At 42.1% G+C, this 21,350-nt stretch overlaps 1 protein-coding gene across 10 annotated transcripts in view; it reads right to left on the reverse strand.

Moving 5' to 3' along the window:
- LOC139446707 (FERM domain-containing protein 4A-like) overlaps positions 1-21,350 on the reverse strand; it is a 222,782-nt gene that overhangs the window by 91,379 nt on the left and 110,053 nt on the right. For all 10 annotated transcript variants that reach the window (XM_071227995.1, XM_071227989.1, XM_071227987.1 and 7 more), the window contains exons 6-7: positions 16,841-16,920; positions 8,384-8,467 (exon numbers count right to left, since the gene is read on the reverse strand). In XM_071227995.1, the coding sequence (XP_071084096.1) occupies positions 8,384-8,467; positions 16,841-16,920 (164 nt within the window). The remainder of the gene's footprint in view (positions 1-8,383; positions 8,468-16,840; positions 16,921-21,350) is intronic.

The following is a 21,350-nucleotide window of genomic DNA, read 5'->3' on the forward strand; positions in this document are numbered from 1 at the left end:
TGTCTGGTCCGGACTTGATTATTTACAGAGCTGGAATACGGCGTTAAACAACAAACAAACAACAGAAAGAGTAGGTCATTCAAATGAACACTTGAACATATTGCGACAAATAGGTGGTATCTGTAGAAGTGCCCCCTTTACCTCGAAATTTGTGCTAGTTCAGATCTAGTACATGTAGTGTATAACCGCATACCTCAACAGCTATAGGCTCCGCCAAAGGCATCTTCATTGCTTCATTCCATATTTTAGTCCATATAAACATGACCAGAGCAAAAAGTTTTGTCTAAACCCACTTCAGCCTTGAAGGACATTCTGTCCATTCCACAAACTTTAAACTGGTCATTTACTAAACATTTCAGAACTGACTTTCATTTCCTCATCAATACCAGACAATAAACTGGTCATAATATTCATCCTCACTTTCAGACAGTCCCACAGCGGTTATTCCAATATGTCATCCACAGATTTCACAAACGGAATTCCATACTTCATGTAAGTCTCCAGGGACGACACCGACTACATCAACACCGACTTGGGCAACCATGACACATCTTAATCCCCAAGTTCAACCGATCTTCAGTCCATGTAAACCCTATGTTTATAATAGAGTATCACTCACACAAGGTTTAGCCCAACTTAATGTACAGAGCTTAGCACAGAGCCATAAAACACATGAGGGACAGGGTCAATGGTACGTGCATCCTTCTGCAGTCACTGCATGGACACTGCTGTAGGCAGAGCTGAGTCTGCTGGCATCATTAACACAAGAAACTGGAAAACACTTATCATGCATACAGGAAAGTGTGCTTTGGTGTAGATATAGCAGATTATCTATGAAGTGTCATCAGGGGGCAGTCGATACTAAACTAACTGGTATACAAGAAACGCATTTTGAACTTTCTAAGAGCTGGATGTCTATTGGTGATTCCTTGCATAGAGAGATGCTTTATGGCTGATGGTCAGTGGAAGTGGGTGTTGAAGGTCAACAAGACTGGAAATATTGCTGGCAAGGAATGACAAATGGTTATAAAAATACTTCAAGCGGATTTATTGTTTTCACTCCGATAAACCCATCACAAAAGTTACTTACAGTCTGAAAAATATCCAACAGCAACAAATAACATTTAAATAGTTGTTTTTTTGTAAGCCTCACACCTAACAACACCAATCTCAGTTGCATACAAGAATTGTATTAATTTGGCTCCACGGCATTTAAAAGCAGCCACAGAAAAAAGTGAGACATCAATTATTGATAGCGTTTACATAAATCTAAAGCCGTGATCAACTTACAGGCCGAGCAATCCACACATTTTCCTGCGACTCACCGTAACGAAACAAAGATGAAAGAAAAGAGATGCAGTAATTTGTGACATACTGGAACAGTGGAGGCATGCAGACACAGAGACAGTGAAATATTAATATGTTTGTCAGGTACCTATGTTACAATCAGTGAGTGAGCGAGTGAGTGAGTGAGACGCTGCTTTTGACAGTATTCCTTTCATATGACAGCGAGTCAGCTTACTGTAGGAGGAAAGCCGGAAGTGATGCAAGTATTAGACATTTACAGCTCATGTTGTTACTATATTTGCCTTCATGTTGATCCCTCAGAGAGATGATAATTGTTGTCACTGTCAATCCTTCACCCACCATATATAATTCTGTACCATGACCATTTTTCAGTCTTGTTTGACAACGGTATAAGGATGTACACCTAAACGTCGCTATTACAGTATAATAAATAGTTGTTATCCATAAGTCTACTTTGTCATTCTACTTCTAAGAAATGCCTATCAAACAATTTACTTTGGTGAAACCTATGAGCACGGGTATGGTGCTGAAAAATACTAGAAACATAATTGGTGCGAATTGGGTTCCAAACCCACGATCATAGGTTTCTTGCGTGTCAAAGGGATGTCACTCTGCACAGCAAACTGTGACGACTGGGCCACCTGTGCCCCCCATTTTTTTTTCAGTCAGAGCTACTTGATAAACAATTTTCAGAAAATCCATCATATCCATTCAACGATTTGTGTGTGTGTAAACTGAAGACAAATTATTCAGCATTCTGGGGAAAAGATTACCCCCCAATCCAATAGGACTGAAATGGTCTATCTGCCCCTAATGACGGCACATGGCCACAGTGATGGGATTCAGTATCTGGTCCAACAATACCAGTGCAGGCAATGTGGGAGGGAGATAGCACATCCACCAGCCACTGTTACAACAATCGGGTTAATGGAACACAGAGGGGTCTGCTCACAATCTTCCTCCTACATCTCCTATCAGATCATACACATTATCCTTTTAGTAATCCTCAAATGAAATCTCATGCATCATCAGGAGCTTTTCAGCATAATTCGCAGCACCTGGTTAACGACTGACTCATTTCCTTTCTGGTCCGAATTTCTGTGACATGATTCACACATAAGGTTATTTTCTCATATAAGGGAGACACTAATACAACCTCCTCTTTATGTAAATATTTGTCACACAAAGCACCCTCCATTGGTTCATGCTTTCTAAAATCTATTTGACTTTTACAACTTGCTTGGCTTTGTGCTTGTTTGTTTTTTGTTTAGCGCCGCACTCAGCAATATTCCAGCTATATGACGGTGGTCTCTAAATAATCGAGTCTGGACCAGACAATCCAGCGATTGATACCATGAGCATCCATCCACACACTTGGGATACAATGACATGCATCAACCAAGTCAGCGAGCCTGACCATCCTTTAGTCACCTCTTACAACATAGTTGCCTTTTACGGCAAGCATGGGTTGGTCAAGACCAGTGAGTGAGTGAGTGAGTGAGTGAGTGAGTGAGTGAGTGAGTGGGGTTTAACACTGCTTTGAACAGTACTCCAGCTATAACATGGCATGTCAACTTGATGTATTTTAATCAAGTTTTATATAAACAACCACGACCTAGCTCTACTGTGTTTTCAACTGACACCATACATCTCAACACAGTGTCTGTGTGAGGCAAGACTAGCATATCATCTGTGAAATCTTTTATTACACAGAACAGCTTCTTTTTCTGATGCTGATTTCATATTAGAGCCAGCTAGACTTGAATGTGTATTATCGGTGTTGGTTTCATAAAATACACATATTCAAGAGTCCCGGTGCAGGTGTGAGGCCCGCACACAGGATCTAGATGAAGTGAGTCCCACATCCCTATTGTACCCTCAACTTCCGAGAGGGAAGGGTACTGAGTGCAGAGCATCTGAAACTACATGATCACAGAGAAGGATCTATTGTCACCCTGTTGTGGGCCTGACATGACCAGGCAGTTTCACCCATCCCCTACAATCAAAGCTTGACTTTCTGACTTCATGTTTTGACCACATCAAGCACATTTCCTTCCAGGCACGCAGATGAGTACGAAACCTACAGAAACTACTTACAACTTCACAAGGCCTCTATTGTCTCTTCTCCCCTTTGATGTGCGATCGTGTACACCATCTTGTGTTTCGAAGTATACGCATGTACTGATGCACAGCGAAATGCATAAGGTGCAGACAAATCCTTGTGGACATGTGATCCACGTTGTCATTTCTACCATATAATCTGTCATATCTAAAACCTTATGTCTTTCACATGCACACACTCAAAGCTTCAAGGAAGTGCATCAAGTTCAGAAAATCCACAGGAGCATACATCAAATTTTGTCATTTCTACCATGAGGTGAAAAATTTGTGGACACGCTGCCTCTCAAATTGAACTATGAAATCTGAACACATACATAGACATGAGCAGCCTTTCTCTTGTCATGTCAACCCTCTGTGGCTAGATTAACATCTAGTCTCTGAAATGAACATATTTTACAGAAAAAAAACAGTTGCTAAATAATAGCTTTAAAATATAATAAAAACGAGCCCAGAGACTTTCTTCATTTTCGGATTTTCTGATACTTCAGTAATCTAGACATGCCAAACATTATAGACTTGCATGGGCTGTATTGGATATATTTGTTTCAGGATCTGTATGACAGACTACTCTGTTGTGCCAGCTTGGGAATCTCCAACTCTCCTCCTCAAGGTTAGTCCTACACCACAATTGTGGAATATATTTACTTTACGAAAAACAAATGCAAAGCAAGTCTAGATAGGAATTTTTTAAATTTATTTTTAGAGTCAAGAAGGATATTATGTAATATAAGATTTCATAGATGTTAGTCTATCTCAAGGTGTGCCAGCTAACATGGCTCCTGGTGTGCAGCAGGAACAGACAGACACCACTGACATTGTCAAGTGAAATCAGCCCCACACAGAGGAGGCTGCAGCACCCAGCTGCTGGTGTCTATCTCTGCCTCACATCACACTAAACTGACTGACCTCCCACAAGGGCCGGGGCATCATGACAGGTGCTCCCGACTTCAGCTTTCATCTCCTCCAAGCATAAACACATACTCAGTGTTTTGAAATGAAGCATGAAAGTGGAGGGGTCCGTGTCATAACCATAATGTTGAAAAGTTGAATATTAAAGAGGTCCCATAGATGCAAGTCCCACATCAGCAAACCTCAAGGACCCTGGGACTCTGATGAACAGTGCATATTGATGACATAATGCACGATGCATTACTTTAACCTTGAACTTATATTTAAAACAAATTATGAACGTGCAACTCATTATAAATAAAAAGTACATCATAATCTTGAAAACAACCATTAACATGAATTCAAATTACAATGTCAGCAAGTCCCAAATAGTTCAACAACAAAATTTACTGAACCAATAAATCATAATAAATAAGAGTATTACTTTTCTGAAATTGTCAGGACTTATGTCATATATTCCAACATCGTCATCCACTCGTGTTAGTGGTGTCAGCAGGTAATGCATGAAGCTATTCTCCAGACAAAAGCAGCTAATGGCCAATCAGGTGAAAGGTGATGAGTTAGTGGACCTGGTGTCTGACAAGCTGCCAGGCTGTCGGAGGGCAGCAGTTGGTAGCAGCTTGGGCACACTTGCCAGTGTGTCTGGCTTCAAAGTCAATATTGTGGTATGCAGGGCATCTCCAGGAAAACAAGACATTTTGTTTTCCTAATTGTCAGGATAAACAGGCATCATACCGGCCTTCATATCATCGAGGAAGAAATTTAGTAATGTGTTGTAAGAATGCATACCAGGCTTACACGGAGGTATGTCAACAGGCAAGATATGTCAATCAGACAGATGGAGGCGATATGGGGACAACATTTACGGTTTCCTCCAGGATGCAAAATGCGCAAAATCTTCTTGTGCTGCCGTAACATAGTGTTTGTGTCAGAGTCTGAATGCTCTGGTCTGTTGCAGTCAGACATGGCTTGCATTCTGGGCTGTGCCATGTTGAAACAAACCCAATGCATGACAAGTTCAGTCAAGCTAGTGTAACAATGTCACTGTATCACTACATCACTGGGCCATGTTGCAGTGAACTGGTGATGGTAGGGGTCAATCCAAAGCATGACTATCACTGGACACATCTACATCAGATCCTGCACTGCAATCATCCTGACAGGCCATGAATCATTCAAGTGCCCTCCTGGTACATTGTGTTCAAGTGAGTGAGTGAGTGATGAGAGTATTTCAGTCACATCATAGCACAAACCTCAAAGAACATCCTTTCAACACACCATTTTATGCCCACAGTTTACAACCTGTAGAATTCCTGGGTCCTCATTGGGTGTCAAAGTTCACTGATAAAAGTGATAACGGGCACAGGCCTACCACTTCTTGTAACTGTCCCCAGCATCACCAGTTCACTGAAACCCTCGCATATTGTTCCCAACCCACAAATCAGACCTTTTCCAACAGACAGTTTTATCAAAGGTGCTGAAGGGTCAGAAAACATGACAAAAACTCACACAACAGAAGGTCAAAGGGAGATAACTTGCACAACACATTGCAGTGACCTGTACACCTGACAACCCCTCCCACCATCAGAACTATCACCATGAAAAGGTGTTCATCAGTCAGTACAAGCCTGCCCTTGTTACCTATGATCTTCAAGCAAATCATCTTGGTGTTGATCCCATGGCAGCTTGCAAGCTCCACCCATTCAACAAGTGTTCAACGCGTTCCACCATCCGACACCCATGTGCACACCATACTGTCAGACCAGAACTGTTGCTCCTGTCTCTCATCTCAACAAAAACTCCTCACCAGATACAAACAAAACTTTTTGTCCATATTCCTAAAATAACTGGCATAGAAGCACAAAATATGCAGACTTCTGCAAGGTATTTACTCTGGTTTTGATAACCAAGTCTTCATAAACTCATTACCAATGATAAATGACAGTCCTACCATAACGCTTGAACAGCCATTGAATATGGATCCATCGAAGAAGATTTAATGTGGAAGAGATCGCACACTACCTTCTTATCAGCAACGCTAGATAATGAAGTATGAGTGACAGGGCTTATATCCACATAGAACTTGTTTACGATTCTGCAGATCGCTGTGTGTGTAAAACTGTGACCATTGTTTATGGCCTGTTTACCCTTTCCTGATAACAGAACTTTCACAACAAACCACAGAGACAGAATCTATATCAACAAACAAAACCTTATACATTTGTATCTTGATAGCATAGATCATCTTCAAAAGACCTTGCCAGTGTGATTTTCAAGGTTCAAGGCACATGTACATTTTTCACAGGCGTACAAGATGTTCCCGATGTTCCCGATGATGTTCTACAGAATAATTCTGAGGCCTTGCTTCAAGGTTATCCAATACTCTTTGCTACACAGGACATACATTTGCAGTTCATCAAGTGATGTTAATCAGATCTCAAGTGCAGCAACGTCTGCTGCTTCAAGTCGGGTTGCACTCTTGCCTCTACAGCTACAACTGATGATAAACATCTAACCCTGAGGATCCACATTTACTTTGAAGATCTGCTACACAAACGTTGGGTTGCATTTTGTGATGGTGAAACATTTTTATATGACCTGGCAGATAGATGTCTACTTTCCTGTCAGTCTGGGTTACCACAGCTCACCGTGGGCAGACCCTCAGCTCACTTTCAGCTTACCTGGGCAGACCCACAGGACACTCTCAGCTCACCTGGGCACACCCATAGGACACTCTCAGCTCACCTGGGCACACCCACAGGACACTCTCAGCTCACCCTGGGCACACCCACAAGACACTCTCAGCTCACCTGGGCACACCCACAGGACACTCTCAGCTCACCCTGGGCACACCCACAGGACACTCTCAGCTCACCCTGGGCACACCCACAGGACACTCTCAGCTCACCCAGCGGACACCCACAGGACACACTCAGCTCACCCTGGGCACACCCACAAGACACTCTCAGCTCACCCTGGGCACACCCACAGGACACTCTCAGCTCACCCTGGGCACACCCACAAGACACTCTCAGCTCACCCAGGGCACACCCACAAGACACTCTCAGCTCACCCAGGGCACACCCACAGGACGCTCTCAGCTCACCCTGGGCACACCCATAGGACACTCTCAGCTCACCCAGGGCACACCCACAAGACACTCTCAGCTCACCATGGGCACACCCACAAGACACTCTCAGTTCACCCAGGGCACACCCACAGGACACTCTCAGCTCACCCACAGCTCACTCTCAGCAGCTAAACCAGAGTTCACCCATAGCTCACACTCAGGTTACTGAGAGCACACCTTCAGGACTCTGCATGGAGTTCCTCATCTATGTTATACCCCTTCATGGTTCATACCAGATTCATCTCCATACATGAGATACGAATCTCTTTTCAGTCAGGATTATTCATTCATGGTGACATTTCAACCCTTTAAACATTCAATAAATCAGTAACATACAGATCTAAGACTGCTTATCCTTTTCTTGTTGTGACTAAAATGAATTTTTGTTTTACCATCATTTGATTCCTTCCTTTGAGGAACTAAATTAAATCAACATGAAACAAAATAAATTCACTTTTGAGGCCACCCCATCACCTCCCACCCAAATAGCTTTCACAAATTTTAAAATGACAAATCTGAACTTTTAGCTTATTGTAACGTATATTTGAATCTGACACCAGCAGCACCAAAGAACACCTGATTCTTTTGTATTACTAAAATTGATCTGTCATGGCATGATCCCAGACATTTTCAAGATCAGACAATACTTAATAATGTAGGCAAAAAAACAAAGGGAATCAGTTTTACTCCCCTTTCTATTCTTTTCTGGATACAATGTCATTTCTAATTTGACACCATCTGGCATGACTTTTCTGCATCACAATAAGCTATCCATCTATAACTCACACAACGTAGTCCTTGAGAGGACGGGTACACCACTATAACAGTTGCACACACATACAAACAATGGCCTATTGTGAGTGACAGAGATAACAGTGTCTTTGCCCCGAGGCAGCTAACAGTACGTGTACTCACCAGAAAGCTATGGAAGGATGCTCCTTGAGAGAGCTTGTAGGAATCACTGGAAGTTTCTTTAATTCACTCTTTGTATCTTCATCACTGAAAAAAAATAATAAAAAAATAAGATTTTCAAATCATAATATTCAACTGTAGAAATCACAAAATTGAGGGTTATTTTTGTAGGTCAACACTGATAACATGAATGAGCAGTTGGTATACCATGTAGAGTAAGGTAAATTAGGTCAGCATGGCCATAAGATTAGATCACGCAATTCAAGCACTGTGACAAGGCAATGGATCACATCAACGCAAGATCACAAAAAAACAACTCAATCATCTACTTACATCCAGTAATCAATAAATGATCTCAAGACACAATAACAGTAAGTCCTCAGAGACACTGAATGGATTCTGAATTCCTGGACAGAGATAATCCGGCAGTCCCATCAATCTCAGGTCTACACTGGCCGGTCACAGTGAGGACTCACAGTGAGGACTCGTCCCTCCTGCCTCTATAATCGCTCACACGTGCTGCTCTGTAGGTCTCGGTCCTAGCAATAACACAAACCCAGCACGCTACAAACCATAACACATTCACATGCACGCATCCGGTTCCTCCTCCACAGCGCAGGGTGGGGACGCTGGATCCACACAACATATACACTCCATGCGTAGAACCACTGCAGCTGAATCCATCAATCTGTCGATGGTGTCTACATGACGCAACCCTTGCTGAGAAGCTGAGGCCGGAGTTGTTACAGTCGATGCTGTGATATTGTAGGGCTGCTTCACAAGGAGGCTTGTTCACTGAGGTGGGAGAGGTGGCATCTCCCTGATATACAAACACAATCTCCTTCTGTAACCTTCATCACCAAGCACTGCACAACCTCACACACCTTGGTAAAAAGTGAACTATCCCTAACAGCATTTCCCTTGTATTGTTGGGGCTGTATCATTTTCACCAGAGGTGAACAATTTCTGATTTCTTTGATGAACTGCACAGCTGGTTCAGTGAGGAGAACAATAAAACAACTGTGTCCAAGTCACATCTGTCGGTCAGCCCATTAATGTCCGCCCTGTGGACTGGACAGGATGACCAGGGCGGGAGGCCATATCACACAAGCACAGCTTCAAACGGATGATAAAAGCCACAACTACTGGATAAGGGATATCTGTCTAGGACATAATAGTGTATAATGTGTGTGTTTAGACGGGCATTTTCCCCAACTAACAAAGTGTTGCCCTGATAAGCATGTAGTGACAAGTGAGACTGAGGCTCTGTGTTTACACATTCCACCTCAGCCTCTATCCATCACTCCATCACTGCCTCGTCCCATCAGACATCACAACTATCACAGCAAACATCACCAGTGAAATTAATCACCATCAAACTTATACTGACACAGGAGCATCAAATTAATACAGAACTGAGTAAAGCTAAAACAAGACCATGAGTTACAGGAAAGGAACTAATCATTCACTGGCAGCAAACTGACCCTGTAAAACACATCCTTAGCAAGCATAAACACCTTGAATAGTTAACCTATCATTAATGGGCCAGAGCCTAAAGGCAAATGTATACAGAAAATTGAGTCTCGTTTTCCCTGAGGGATCAGCTAAAATACTTTGGCTGCTGAAAATAACTGAGGCTGTGTTTTTCAGAACATGTACAAGATTCTACATGCAAGAGTGAGTGAGTGAGTTTGGTTTAACGCCGCTTTTACCAGTATTCAAGTTATATCACGGCGTGTCAGCTTAATCTGAGAGGAAACCCCGAAGTGAAGCCCACATCAGTGAAAGCATGGGTATGGTGCTGACAAACCTAAAAACATAATCTGGGCGAACCGGGATTCGGACCCACAATCATAGATTTCTGGCTTGCCTAAGGGACTCAACTCTGCACAGCAAATCACGGCGCCTTAGACGACTGGGCCACCCGTGCCCCCTCTACATGGAAGATTCAAGTCTGGATGTTAATAATTCATGCTTGACAAGAGTCTACCTGTGGAAAAATGACCAGTTCCCAAAAATTCCCTAATATATGTAGATTCTTTAAGGCAACTTTTCCAAGAGGTGTTTCACTATTGACTCCAAATACTGACGGATGAGTGAGTCAGACATGTGCCAGGTTTCCCTGCATGGACCATCCTCTCCATCACCATCATCTGCCAGAAGTCAAATTGCCCTCATGTGTTGGAAAAGTCAACTAAGGCAATTGGGATATGAATATATTACCCAGTCAATTCAAAAGCTGGGTTTTTTTTAGCTGTTTAATATGGCGACGGATTGACTGAGATACATGTATGTGGTAACACACTCCTAATTCATGACAGCTGGAGTGGCGTCTTGAACACACTAAGACTATCAACAATCTCTCTGTGACATTTTGTCTACAAAATAAGTGTATCTGTAAGCTCCACTGTCTTCATCCCATGACTCAGCTGAAGTCTGTTGAAGCCAATAGATTCTGTTGACAAAATTGTCTGCAAGCCATGATCCAACACTCAACTCAAACATTCAGTAACCACAAGATGCAGAGCTGCAGCGGAAGATGCTGGAGTCGGACACTGAATATCTGAAGGACCATGAAATTACTTTCTGAAACCCTGAATCCTTCAAAGATGGAGATGCAGACAGCTGACATGGGCCCTCTGTTGCTATTAAGGATCAGAAGTGCCGACTTAGCATCAATTATTCACATTTGCTGTGTGATACACAAGCCATGAGTTGATGTTCCTCTATTGATGCTGCCTCAAATACAGTGTAAGACATCCATGAATATCTTATACCCTGCATGTCCTCCGCAGGATAACACTGAGACACCATCAAGCACCTGCCTCCGGTATGAATAAACAAGTCAATTTCTTTGTGATTTGATTTTGATAAACTTATCTCTTTAAAGGCATAAGATTGTCGTTTGTTTCAACTGTGTAATCTGTGGCACAAGAAATAGCCTGAACCAAAATTAACAATAGTCAAGCTATGCATACTGTCTCGTATAAATTAGCAATTTGTGTGAATGTTTTTTTCTAACATGGCACATACCGGTACTGTAGGTAGCCTAACATTTAGTCTCTGAAATACAATGGTTCAATTGTTTTTCAATATATAATGGAAAGGAGCCCCTGAGACCAAGAAGAAATCTAGACTTGCCAAACTATTGTAGGCATGCATGAGATTTGTTGGCTATTTATTTCACAGGGCTGTATGTTCAGGACAAAGAATTAGCCATGTTTGTCATTGGAACTGAAACATGTTTGGGACCAAAACATAATGTTACCTACTATAAATTATAGTATAAGTGACTAACGGGATCGGGTGGAAGGACACAGTGACTTGGTTGATGCATGTCATCGTATCCCAATGGCGTACACCGACATCGTATTCCAATGGCGTACACCGATGCCCATATCAATCACTGGATCGTCTGGTTCAGACTCAGTTATTTACATTTGGTTTGTTTGTTTGTTTGTTTGTTGTTTAACACCGCACACAGCAGTATTCCAGCTATATGACGGCAGTCTGTAAATAATCGAGTCTGGACCATACAATCCAGTGATTAATATCGTGAGCATAGATCCACGCAATTGGGATCGATGACATGCATCAACCAAGTCCGCGAGTCTGACCACCCGATCCCGTTAGTCACCTCTTACAACAAGAATAGTTGCCTTTTACAGCAAGCATGGGTTGCTGAACACCTATTCTACCCCTGGATCTTCACGGTGCCGATTATTCACAGAACGCTATCATAAATATATATAAAAATTTTGGTTGAAATGATATGTTTAACTAGCTGCAGCAGTATTCATCAAATCATAGCAAACAGCATCAGAAGCAGCAGCTGAATTCTCTCAGCACTCACCTGAATAAGCAAACTATTCCAAATAATAACTTTCTACACCTCCAAAGGATACTTCAGCATGGGTCAGATTGGTTTGGGTAAATGAGTTTCTTGTGACTATGGAAACTAGCTTGCTTCACAGACTGCGACTTAAGCCACTAGACTGAAGCCCGTCTAGAAAATGTCTGTTCGCTCTAGTAAACTAAGCTTATAACAGTCCATGTAAAAACACCAAAATCTACTGAAAATTATCTAAGTGCCATGTACAGGCTAGTGGGCTTAAAAGATTTTGGCAGACTGGCTTCAGGAGGATCACCTTGATGATGACAAACCAGGGTCAAGGTCTACACTCAGTACAGCCAGACTTAAAGATCAACAGGTGAGATTATGTGTATATTGATACCAACTAGTAAGACATCAAACTATCAAATCATATTTCTATAGATAGATATTCATGATCACCAAAGAGCAGACACTCGAAGCTCCATTCATTCAACAAAAAATGTAGACTGTGAAAACCTGGGTTAGAATAGGTCATCAGCCACCCCGTTCTTGCTGAAAAAGGCGACTATGCTTGTTGTAAGAGGCAACTTACAGGATCAGGTGGTCAGGCTCGCTGACTTGGTTGATGCATGTCATCATATCCCAATTGCATGGATCGATGCTCATGATGTCAATCACTGGATTGTCCAGATCCAAATACTTACAGACTGATGTCATATAGCGGGATTTTTGCTGATTGTGGCGTTAAACAAACAAACAAAAGAAAAGCAAAGAGAACCAATGGCAGCAGCTATTGCTGATAAAGTTGATGTCAGTGCTCATGTACTGAGAATATGGGAGTGTTGATAACCCCTGTGTGAAGACAGAGAGACAAGGACAGATAACACCAACAGCCTGATCAGATGCTACTTGCAACATCATTACATACTGAGAAGCTCCAGCTGGGGTTGTCACATCTCATGATGGTACAGAGCTAGTTGTAGGAGGATAGTTTTACTGGTCCTGACCAGTTTCTCCTTACCCCATCATAATGAACTGAGAAGCTCCAGCTGGGGTTGTCACATCTCATGATGGAACAGAGCTAGTTGTAGGAGGATAGTTTTACTGGTCCTGACCAGTTTCTCCTTACCCCATCATAATGAACTGAGAAGCTCCAGCTGGGGTTGTCACATCTCATGATGGAACAGAGCTAGTTGTAGGAGAAAAGTTACACTGGTTCTTGCCAAGTTGCTCCTTACCCCCATAATAACATAAAAAGAATCTCCAGCTGGGGGCTTCCACCTCTCCTGATGGTACAGAGCTAGTTGCAGGAGGATAGTTTCCCTACCACTTGCACTCTGATTCATGTCATAACTTTGGCTGTTTATCTTCATGGATTGTTGTGACTGCAGAAAGACTGGGAAACTTGAGTCCTTTCTTCATCAGTGGATGACGAGGAAGTGGAAGTCTAGGATGCTGCAGTTAGCAATCAGGCATGTGATGGCTGCCTTCAGAGAAAGAAACATGCAACGATTTGTCACTCAATTAATTATCAATCAAAATTCCATGTTGTGGTATGTCTGCTAACAAATATCCATAAGTAATTTCTCAGACAAGAACTTATGAGCCACTGTACGAGTGATGAAGTACATCTCTTTCTACTATATTGACCCCACATCTTGATGAGGAGTGTGAGTGAGTGAGTTGGGTTTAACGCCGCTTTTTAACAGTATTCCAGTTATATCACGGCGTGTCAGATTAATGTGGGATGAAAGCCTGAAGTGATGCAGGTCTCAGATGTTTACCACTTCGGTGAAACCCATGAGCACGGGTATGGTACTGACAAACCTAGAAACATAATCGGGGCGAACCAGGATTCGAACCCACAATCATAGGTTTTTGACGTGCTCAAGGGACGCAACTCTGCACAGCGAACCATGGCGCCTTAGACGACTGGGCCATCTGTGCCCCCTCTTGACGAGGAACATATTATACCTCACTGCATCATGCTGGCAATGGAACCCCAAACTTCAGCATGACAAATGGACACCTGGACCTCTTGGCTACCGAACCACCTAATGATGAATGAAGCTTTACACTATAGTCACCAATATTCCAACTACATCCCGGAGGCCTAGATATGATCAGTGGTTGATAACATGAGTAACATGCCATGCTGTCTGAATGTGTATCCTGATTTAACTATCGCCCTAAGTCTTACGACAACCATGGGGTAATAGGGGCCTATTCTGACCTATAATCCAACAGGGGCTTCAATCAAATAAAACTCAAGGAATTACCGGATGTGATATCTTGCATCCTATACTACTAATAACAATTTACGGTACACAAAACACATGAAAGAGTGCATCCACAGGGACTGAGATTTTTTGTTTATTTTATGCATATTTTGGAAAGAATACTGCAATTTCATTATTTGGTACCTCTAAAATTTGATTTCCTTACGTAATCATTTAATAAATACTAAACACAGTTGAATACTTCATGATGTCGTGCACTAGCCATCTTCCCAAGGCAAGGGAGTTAACTGACTAGTTTTACAGTTAGTGTACTCCTTTGCCTCTGGAAGATGAGAACAAGTAGAATTCTTTCACTTGGGGAACTCCAATCGTATGTCACTCGTGGTAGACTACTGTATTCAATTTGAGACATTTATTTGGGACAGTCATTTAATAGGATCAAAAAATGACTTGGGACCCCCATTTTTTAACCAGACCCTCTAGAATTTGAGTTGCCTGGACACCCCTAAAAAATAACCAAGGTAAATCCCTGAACATATTCCTGATTATCCTCAGTACGAACACCAAGCAATCAACTGCATGATAAAATACAGCCACTAACTTGATTATGTGTGTTTATGTTTGACAGCCTGTTGACAACATTACTGGTGTTGTGTGGTCATTACTGCTACAACGTGGGACATCTCTGAGTTGTGATTGTCACTGATACTGTTGAAGATCCGGCCATCATGGAGGAGGCCTGTCATCACCTCAGTGTGTGTAGCATGATTTTGACAAAACAATTACTAGAAAATCTGAATGTTTTCCAACATTAAAAGCATGAAAAACATCCTAATTCTAACCAAAACAGTTCAAATAGCATTGCTGGCAAACCCTTTTTGCTTGTTATCCTACACTCCACATTACAGTATCCTAATATGATAATACTATCCACACAACTGCTGAAAACATTGCACATGCTTCCCCATGCCAGGTTAGCCGGGGAAAGTATTTCTGTATGAGAATGGTTGCTTTGTTGCCCTTGGCATTTGGAGTTCTCTGGCAAGGATTCAAATCGAAACTGTTTCCATCATGTTTTACCTTCAAGATTCAGCCGCACCAATCTTGATCAGATTAGCCTTGCAACTTCAACTACATCCGTGTTGTCAAGCTATTTAATTGGATGTAGTTTTGTTGCATCATCAGCTAAACGTGTCTGACAACGTCATGTATTATGCAAGGTCAGCAATCCTTGACTGCAGCACCAGACACCTTCATCCCTCTGCATCGCTTTCACTCAGGCTGTACATGTTTGCATCGGGGAAGATGTTCAACATCCCGAACACAAATAAACAGCTTTTAGCTGAGCGATAAAACCTGCAAACATCCACAGTGTTGCAGGTGTAATTTCCCCCCACGTCAGTCATGAATTCTCGATTCCATTCCACTCCTATCCAATGGCCCAGATATGAATCCTTTACAAATCATTCAACATCTGTACCACCTTGGAAGACTTTGTGAATCTTGCAGCCATTCACAGTTATTATCCAGACAGGATGTCTTCATTGCACGGTATATAGCAACCCAGCCCATACAGGACACAAGTCTGGTGCAGCGCTCATCTGCTACTTATCCACATGTAAACACATAAACAACTGCAGCCACAAATCTCCACGGCATCCATGAGAACGCTCCAATCCATTTGTCAACATATTCCTGTGAAGTGTAAAGGACATAGAGCCTCTTAACAATGTCTCCCAGACTCCTGACTCTGTTCTCAATTGAGTTACAACAGCGAAGACCAGTATTTCATCTGGTGACAGTTTCTCTAGTATTGCTTCACAAAGTTTCACAGCTAGATTTTGTTACATCTGGTGACAGTCACATCACTGGTCCTTCCTTGGGTGAAACAGGTGAGACAGCAACTTCCTTGGTCCATCATCAGATAAAAAACAGTAAAATCCTTGTCCTTCATCAGGGGAAACAGTAACATGATTGGTCCTTCATCAGGGGAAACAGTAACATGCTTGGTTCTTCATCAGGGGAAACAGTAACACGCTTGGTCCTTCATCAGGGGAAACAGTAACACGCTTGGTTCTTCATCAGGGGAAACAGTAACACGCTTGGTCCTTCATCAGGGGAAACAATAACATGCTTGGTCCTTCATCAGGGGAAACAATAACACACTTCGTCCTTCATCAGGGGAAACAATAACATGCTTGGTCCTTCATCAGGGGAAACAATAACACACTTCGTCCTTCATCAGAACACAATGTACACATAAACTACAAACATGTAAGCACCTGTAATATTACAATGTAAGCACCTGTAATATTACAATGTAAGCACCTGTAATATTACAATGTAAGCACCTGTAATATTACAATGTAAGCAGAATCAACTCACCTGACAAAGTCCCCATGTGTCGCCTGCAACACATGAGCCGCGAGCTCGAAGATCGTCTCCGAATCAGTTTCTATCTGGCCCTGGAAACAACAACAACAACAGTTTAACAGTACAATTCACACATGCAAACTCAGACTGGTAAAGAAATCTGATTGAAACTGAAACAAAAAATTCTCACCAGGATCCAGTGTCAGATGGTCACTGAACATCTGAGTGGAGAAGTGCCTGACATAAAACTCAGTGATAAACCTATCTGGCAAACTGCTCCATCAACCAGCTGTGAGGCATTCAGCCTTAAACACCTCATTAAAGGCCTTGACAGTTACATTGGTACAGGATAAATTATCCAACACATATATCCCAGATCACTAATTGCCGACTGCCTCGGACAAATGATTCTCTTTACTGATGGAGGTAGCTGGGAGGTTTTGACAGGAAGGTTCCTCCCTGTTCCAGAAATAGCCTAGATAAACACCCCCTCTCCGAGATGGACCAGAACCCACTAGCATATACCCATATCAATGAATGCTGCCCAGTGATAGCACGACACATTGGACTTATTACCAGTACACATGATAAGATCTAAGGGAAGCCTCTCTTGACAGGAAAGCAATGAATTATCAACTGGATGGTGAAAACAAACATTTAATACCACACTTAAATATTTGAAAGTATCAATTACCTCAACATTCTGATGTGCAAAAAAGTATGTAACATGCAATATTTCAACCCATCCCAGCATTGCAACATCATCACCATACCTAACACCATCATAACCACTCTCATCCCCAAAGCTACAAAATTCAAATAAACTATACTTGCTTAACATTATCAGATAACTCATTATTCAGACAAAATTATACATTCACAACATATGATGTAAATGTCAAAGCCATAGAATAATCAGGCTCGATTATCTGCTGAAACAGATTCTATTGGGTGTAAAAGGCACAATATGAAAGGATCACTGAGAATCAGTGATGACACCAGGTGTTCACGAACAGGGTAAGCATGTTCTATTCTACCAGTAGCACCCGCGACTCACATACAATAAATAACCACACAAACAATTATAGCCTTCAATCTTATCAGAACAGACAAGAAAATAGTTCACATTTCCATCAAAACTTGGCTTTGCTTTGGTTATTTTGACTTGCTGAGTCTGAGATATGCACTGTGGGAAGCACCACCTAATCAGGCTAATCCTTCCTGGTTGCAGCAAGCAGTACTCCTGTTCTCCAGGGTGGTGTCGACGTAACTTCACGACTCATGTATCCCCTCCTAGTGCTGTCTCAGGAGTCCGTTCCCAAGACAGACAATGTTGTCAGTGGACGCCTGCACCTCACGATGCCACAAAGTACTGAAACCCTCCAGCAAAGAAAACATTCATGTTCTCAATCCCATAGCGATGCTCTGTAAATATATAAATTTGTCTCTGTCTTCTCCATATGAATCTAATTTACACACAATCAGACTCCAGAGTAATCCAACATTGGCTTCTCGGTAAATATATAAATCTGTGATCAGAGATTACAGCTGACATCGAGATGATCCCGCAGCTAATGCCATCTATCCAATACAATTAATGGTAACTCTCAAATGCCAATAAAAGTCTGTGCCTGAAGTACGACAGTGGATCTTAGTCCAACATCAAGCACCAAAAAAAATCTAGATGAACAAGGAAAGTATCCTTTCGAAGTTATATCTTTTAGCATCCTCTGACAAAGTGTTCATTCCCTAACTGATGAGCTTTGAATATCATTGCTGCCAGGCAGGTTTATCACAATCACAGTCAATTAATTGGCAGTCTACCATACTGCCCCAGGCTTCTGGTCACAGGGGCAGAAGACACAGCAGATTGCTCCCTGAAGCGTCTTCTGATCAGCAGTGCTAGGACAGATAAGAACATACAGATCCTGGACTAATTTGATGGAGAGAAATGATAACTTTGTATTCAAAAGTCTGTGTCCTGAAGGTACTCTACCCCTCTGACACCAATCAAGATTATATCCCGGAAAGTCAAGGAAAAAGTAGCTATTAAAATGTAATATATCTGGAGGGGATATGAATTTACTGATACATTTCCTTCAAACCTTTTAACAGGCCATTTTGAACTGTTTACGACTAAGGGACAAGTTTAACAGCACTACCATAAAACTACAGGTTCTCAAATACCATAAAGATTCATATTACGCCTCAATCGCCTTTCATCATCTCATCAACCAAAATAACCAACCTGATAAACCTATCTGACCACAACCTTGCAGATTCAAGTGAAGCAGTTCATCCCTATCTCCTCATCCTCGTCCCAAGTCCTCATACATCCCAGCTATGCAGTTTACCATGCTTGACTGAGGTCCATCCTAGTGACGATTCGCTATTTGTGATCATACAGTCTTTCAGAAACCTTCATTGACACTCCAGGATGACCTCTGACCTCTAACCTCTTGACCACACCACCCGAATTAAATATAGATTTAACTCTACTCAGATTCTAACCCTCATGGAACAAATACATGTACACGTGGTATCTTAATAACAACATCAGGGGATTCCCTGAAACCAGACACCATTTGATGTCATGGTCAGTTTAGATAGCAGGCAACAGACACTGTCCTACAGAGTTGATTGACAGCTGTAACACGCTGACATGTGGTATTTGTGGCCTGGACACCATTCTACCAGATCTTGATGTCTCTCTCAGCCAAGGTTTGAGCCCCTGTCCCCATCTTGACCGGCTATGGGTGGTCATGATACAGGATGTCAGACAACCGGCACCATGCTGTAGCTGGTATCTGGCAGTGGCATCAGATGGGCTGGGCTACTATCTGGTCAAAATGTCCACAAGGGGTCACTGCTTTGAGCAGATGAGTAAATCGTATTTTAAGCCAGTCAGCAACTGTACAGCTACATCATCAGGCCTATCAATGAAAACTATTCATTATGTACACACTTTAAAAACAGCCACACAAATTCCAAACAAGACACAATTCTCAAAAAGTGTGCCTCGTAATGATCAAACTCCCTCCACTCCCCATCCCAACAACCTCCACGCACACACATTTTCACACATTAAATCACGCTGACCGCGACAAACCGAGTGCACATGCATCCTGTTTGCTGAAGTCTCGACTGAAAATGTGGCGGGTTTTAACTCATGGGGATCGTATCTTGTTTGGAATTTCTGTGGTTGTTTCCATTTAAAGTGTGTACATATTCCATTGTTTGGTTGTTCCCTGCTGGTTTTTCATTGGTTAGCCTGATCAGGATCATTGTAGATAATCCAGTCAGTGGGTAATAACACTAGCAATGATTGAAGCCATCAGGATACAAGGACAGACAATCATCCACATGACATCTTGTGACCACCTGATTCTCATCAGTCTACAAGCATTGGAAGGTTGTCATCTAGCAAATATGACCAAGGTAGTCAATTCCTAACCAGTTGTATTCAGTAACACTTGAGTGACTGAGCTTCGTGTCCCACAGAGACACAGATCTCCCTTTCACATTGTGAAGCAGGCAGAGAGTGAGCTGCTATCTGGTTAGAGTGGTAGATGAGAATGTCGGAGGTTCCACAATTAGCTGCTGCCATACTGGATGTTATCACTGCCACAGCATGTTGCACCAGGTGGAAGGGAGACATCCCCACACAAATGTCAGCTTCTCAAAAAGTCAAAAACATATATCCATGACCAGGCTTATTGATCCTGTAATTTTATCATGAGCAAAGTTTTCGTAAATGTCAAGAAAAAACAAGGCTTGGTGGTGCTTCATGGTAAAATAATGGGACAATAAGACATCAGAAGTTTTCGAAGAAAGAACAAGAACAATAACAAAGAACAGGAACACAAACAGAGAACCATGGAACACAGGTGACCCCATAAATGTCAAAACTAAGCCCTGATCCTCTTTCAAACATCACTGTTTACAGAGGGACTTAAAACAAGAACCATCAACGCTGAGACACTTTGGCTGAGGAGTACCTATTGATTACAATTCTTGACCTAACCAGGTACACTGGCAGGGACATATCTGGTGCTTGTCGATGGATTTGGCATAGAGAGCCAAGACATAATACATTGAATAATCTGAAAGGTATCACACTTTGAGCAGATTATCAAGCACAATAGCCATGATTGTCAGCCATTGTGTACACACAATCACCAGTTCAGGGACTTAAATAACAACCTGCATGGAGAAATGATGAACATTCTGCCCAAGAGCTCCCTGTGTGTGAATGTTGTTTTACGCCAGGCAATATTTCAGCTATATCATGACCTATAAGTAATGAAGTCTTGACAAGGCAAACCAGTGACCGAAAACATGAAAAATTATCCAGGGCATGATGACACACAAATCAACCAAGCCTGACCACCCGATCCTCTTTGATTGACTTTAATTTATTTTGTTTAATTTATTTTGGTAATTAACTTGAGATGGAGATTGGCTTGGAAAAATCAAGGTCTATTAAATCTTCCCGAGGCAGGAGAGTTAACTGACTTAAAGA

This window comes from Haliotis cracherodii, unplaced genomic scaffold (assembly GCF_022045235.1).
Source record: "Haliotis cracherodii isolate W230 unplaced genomic scaffold, xgHalCrac1.p SCAF_6, whole genome shotgun sequence".
NCBI classification, from domain to species: Eukaryota; Metazoa; Mollusca; class Gastropoda; order Lepetellida; family Haliotidae; genus Haliotis; species Haliotis cracherodii.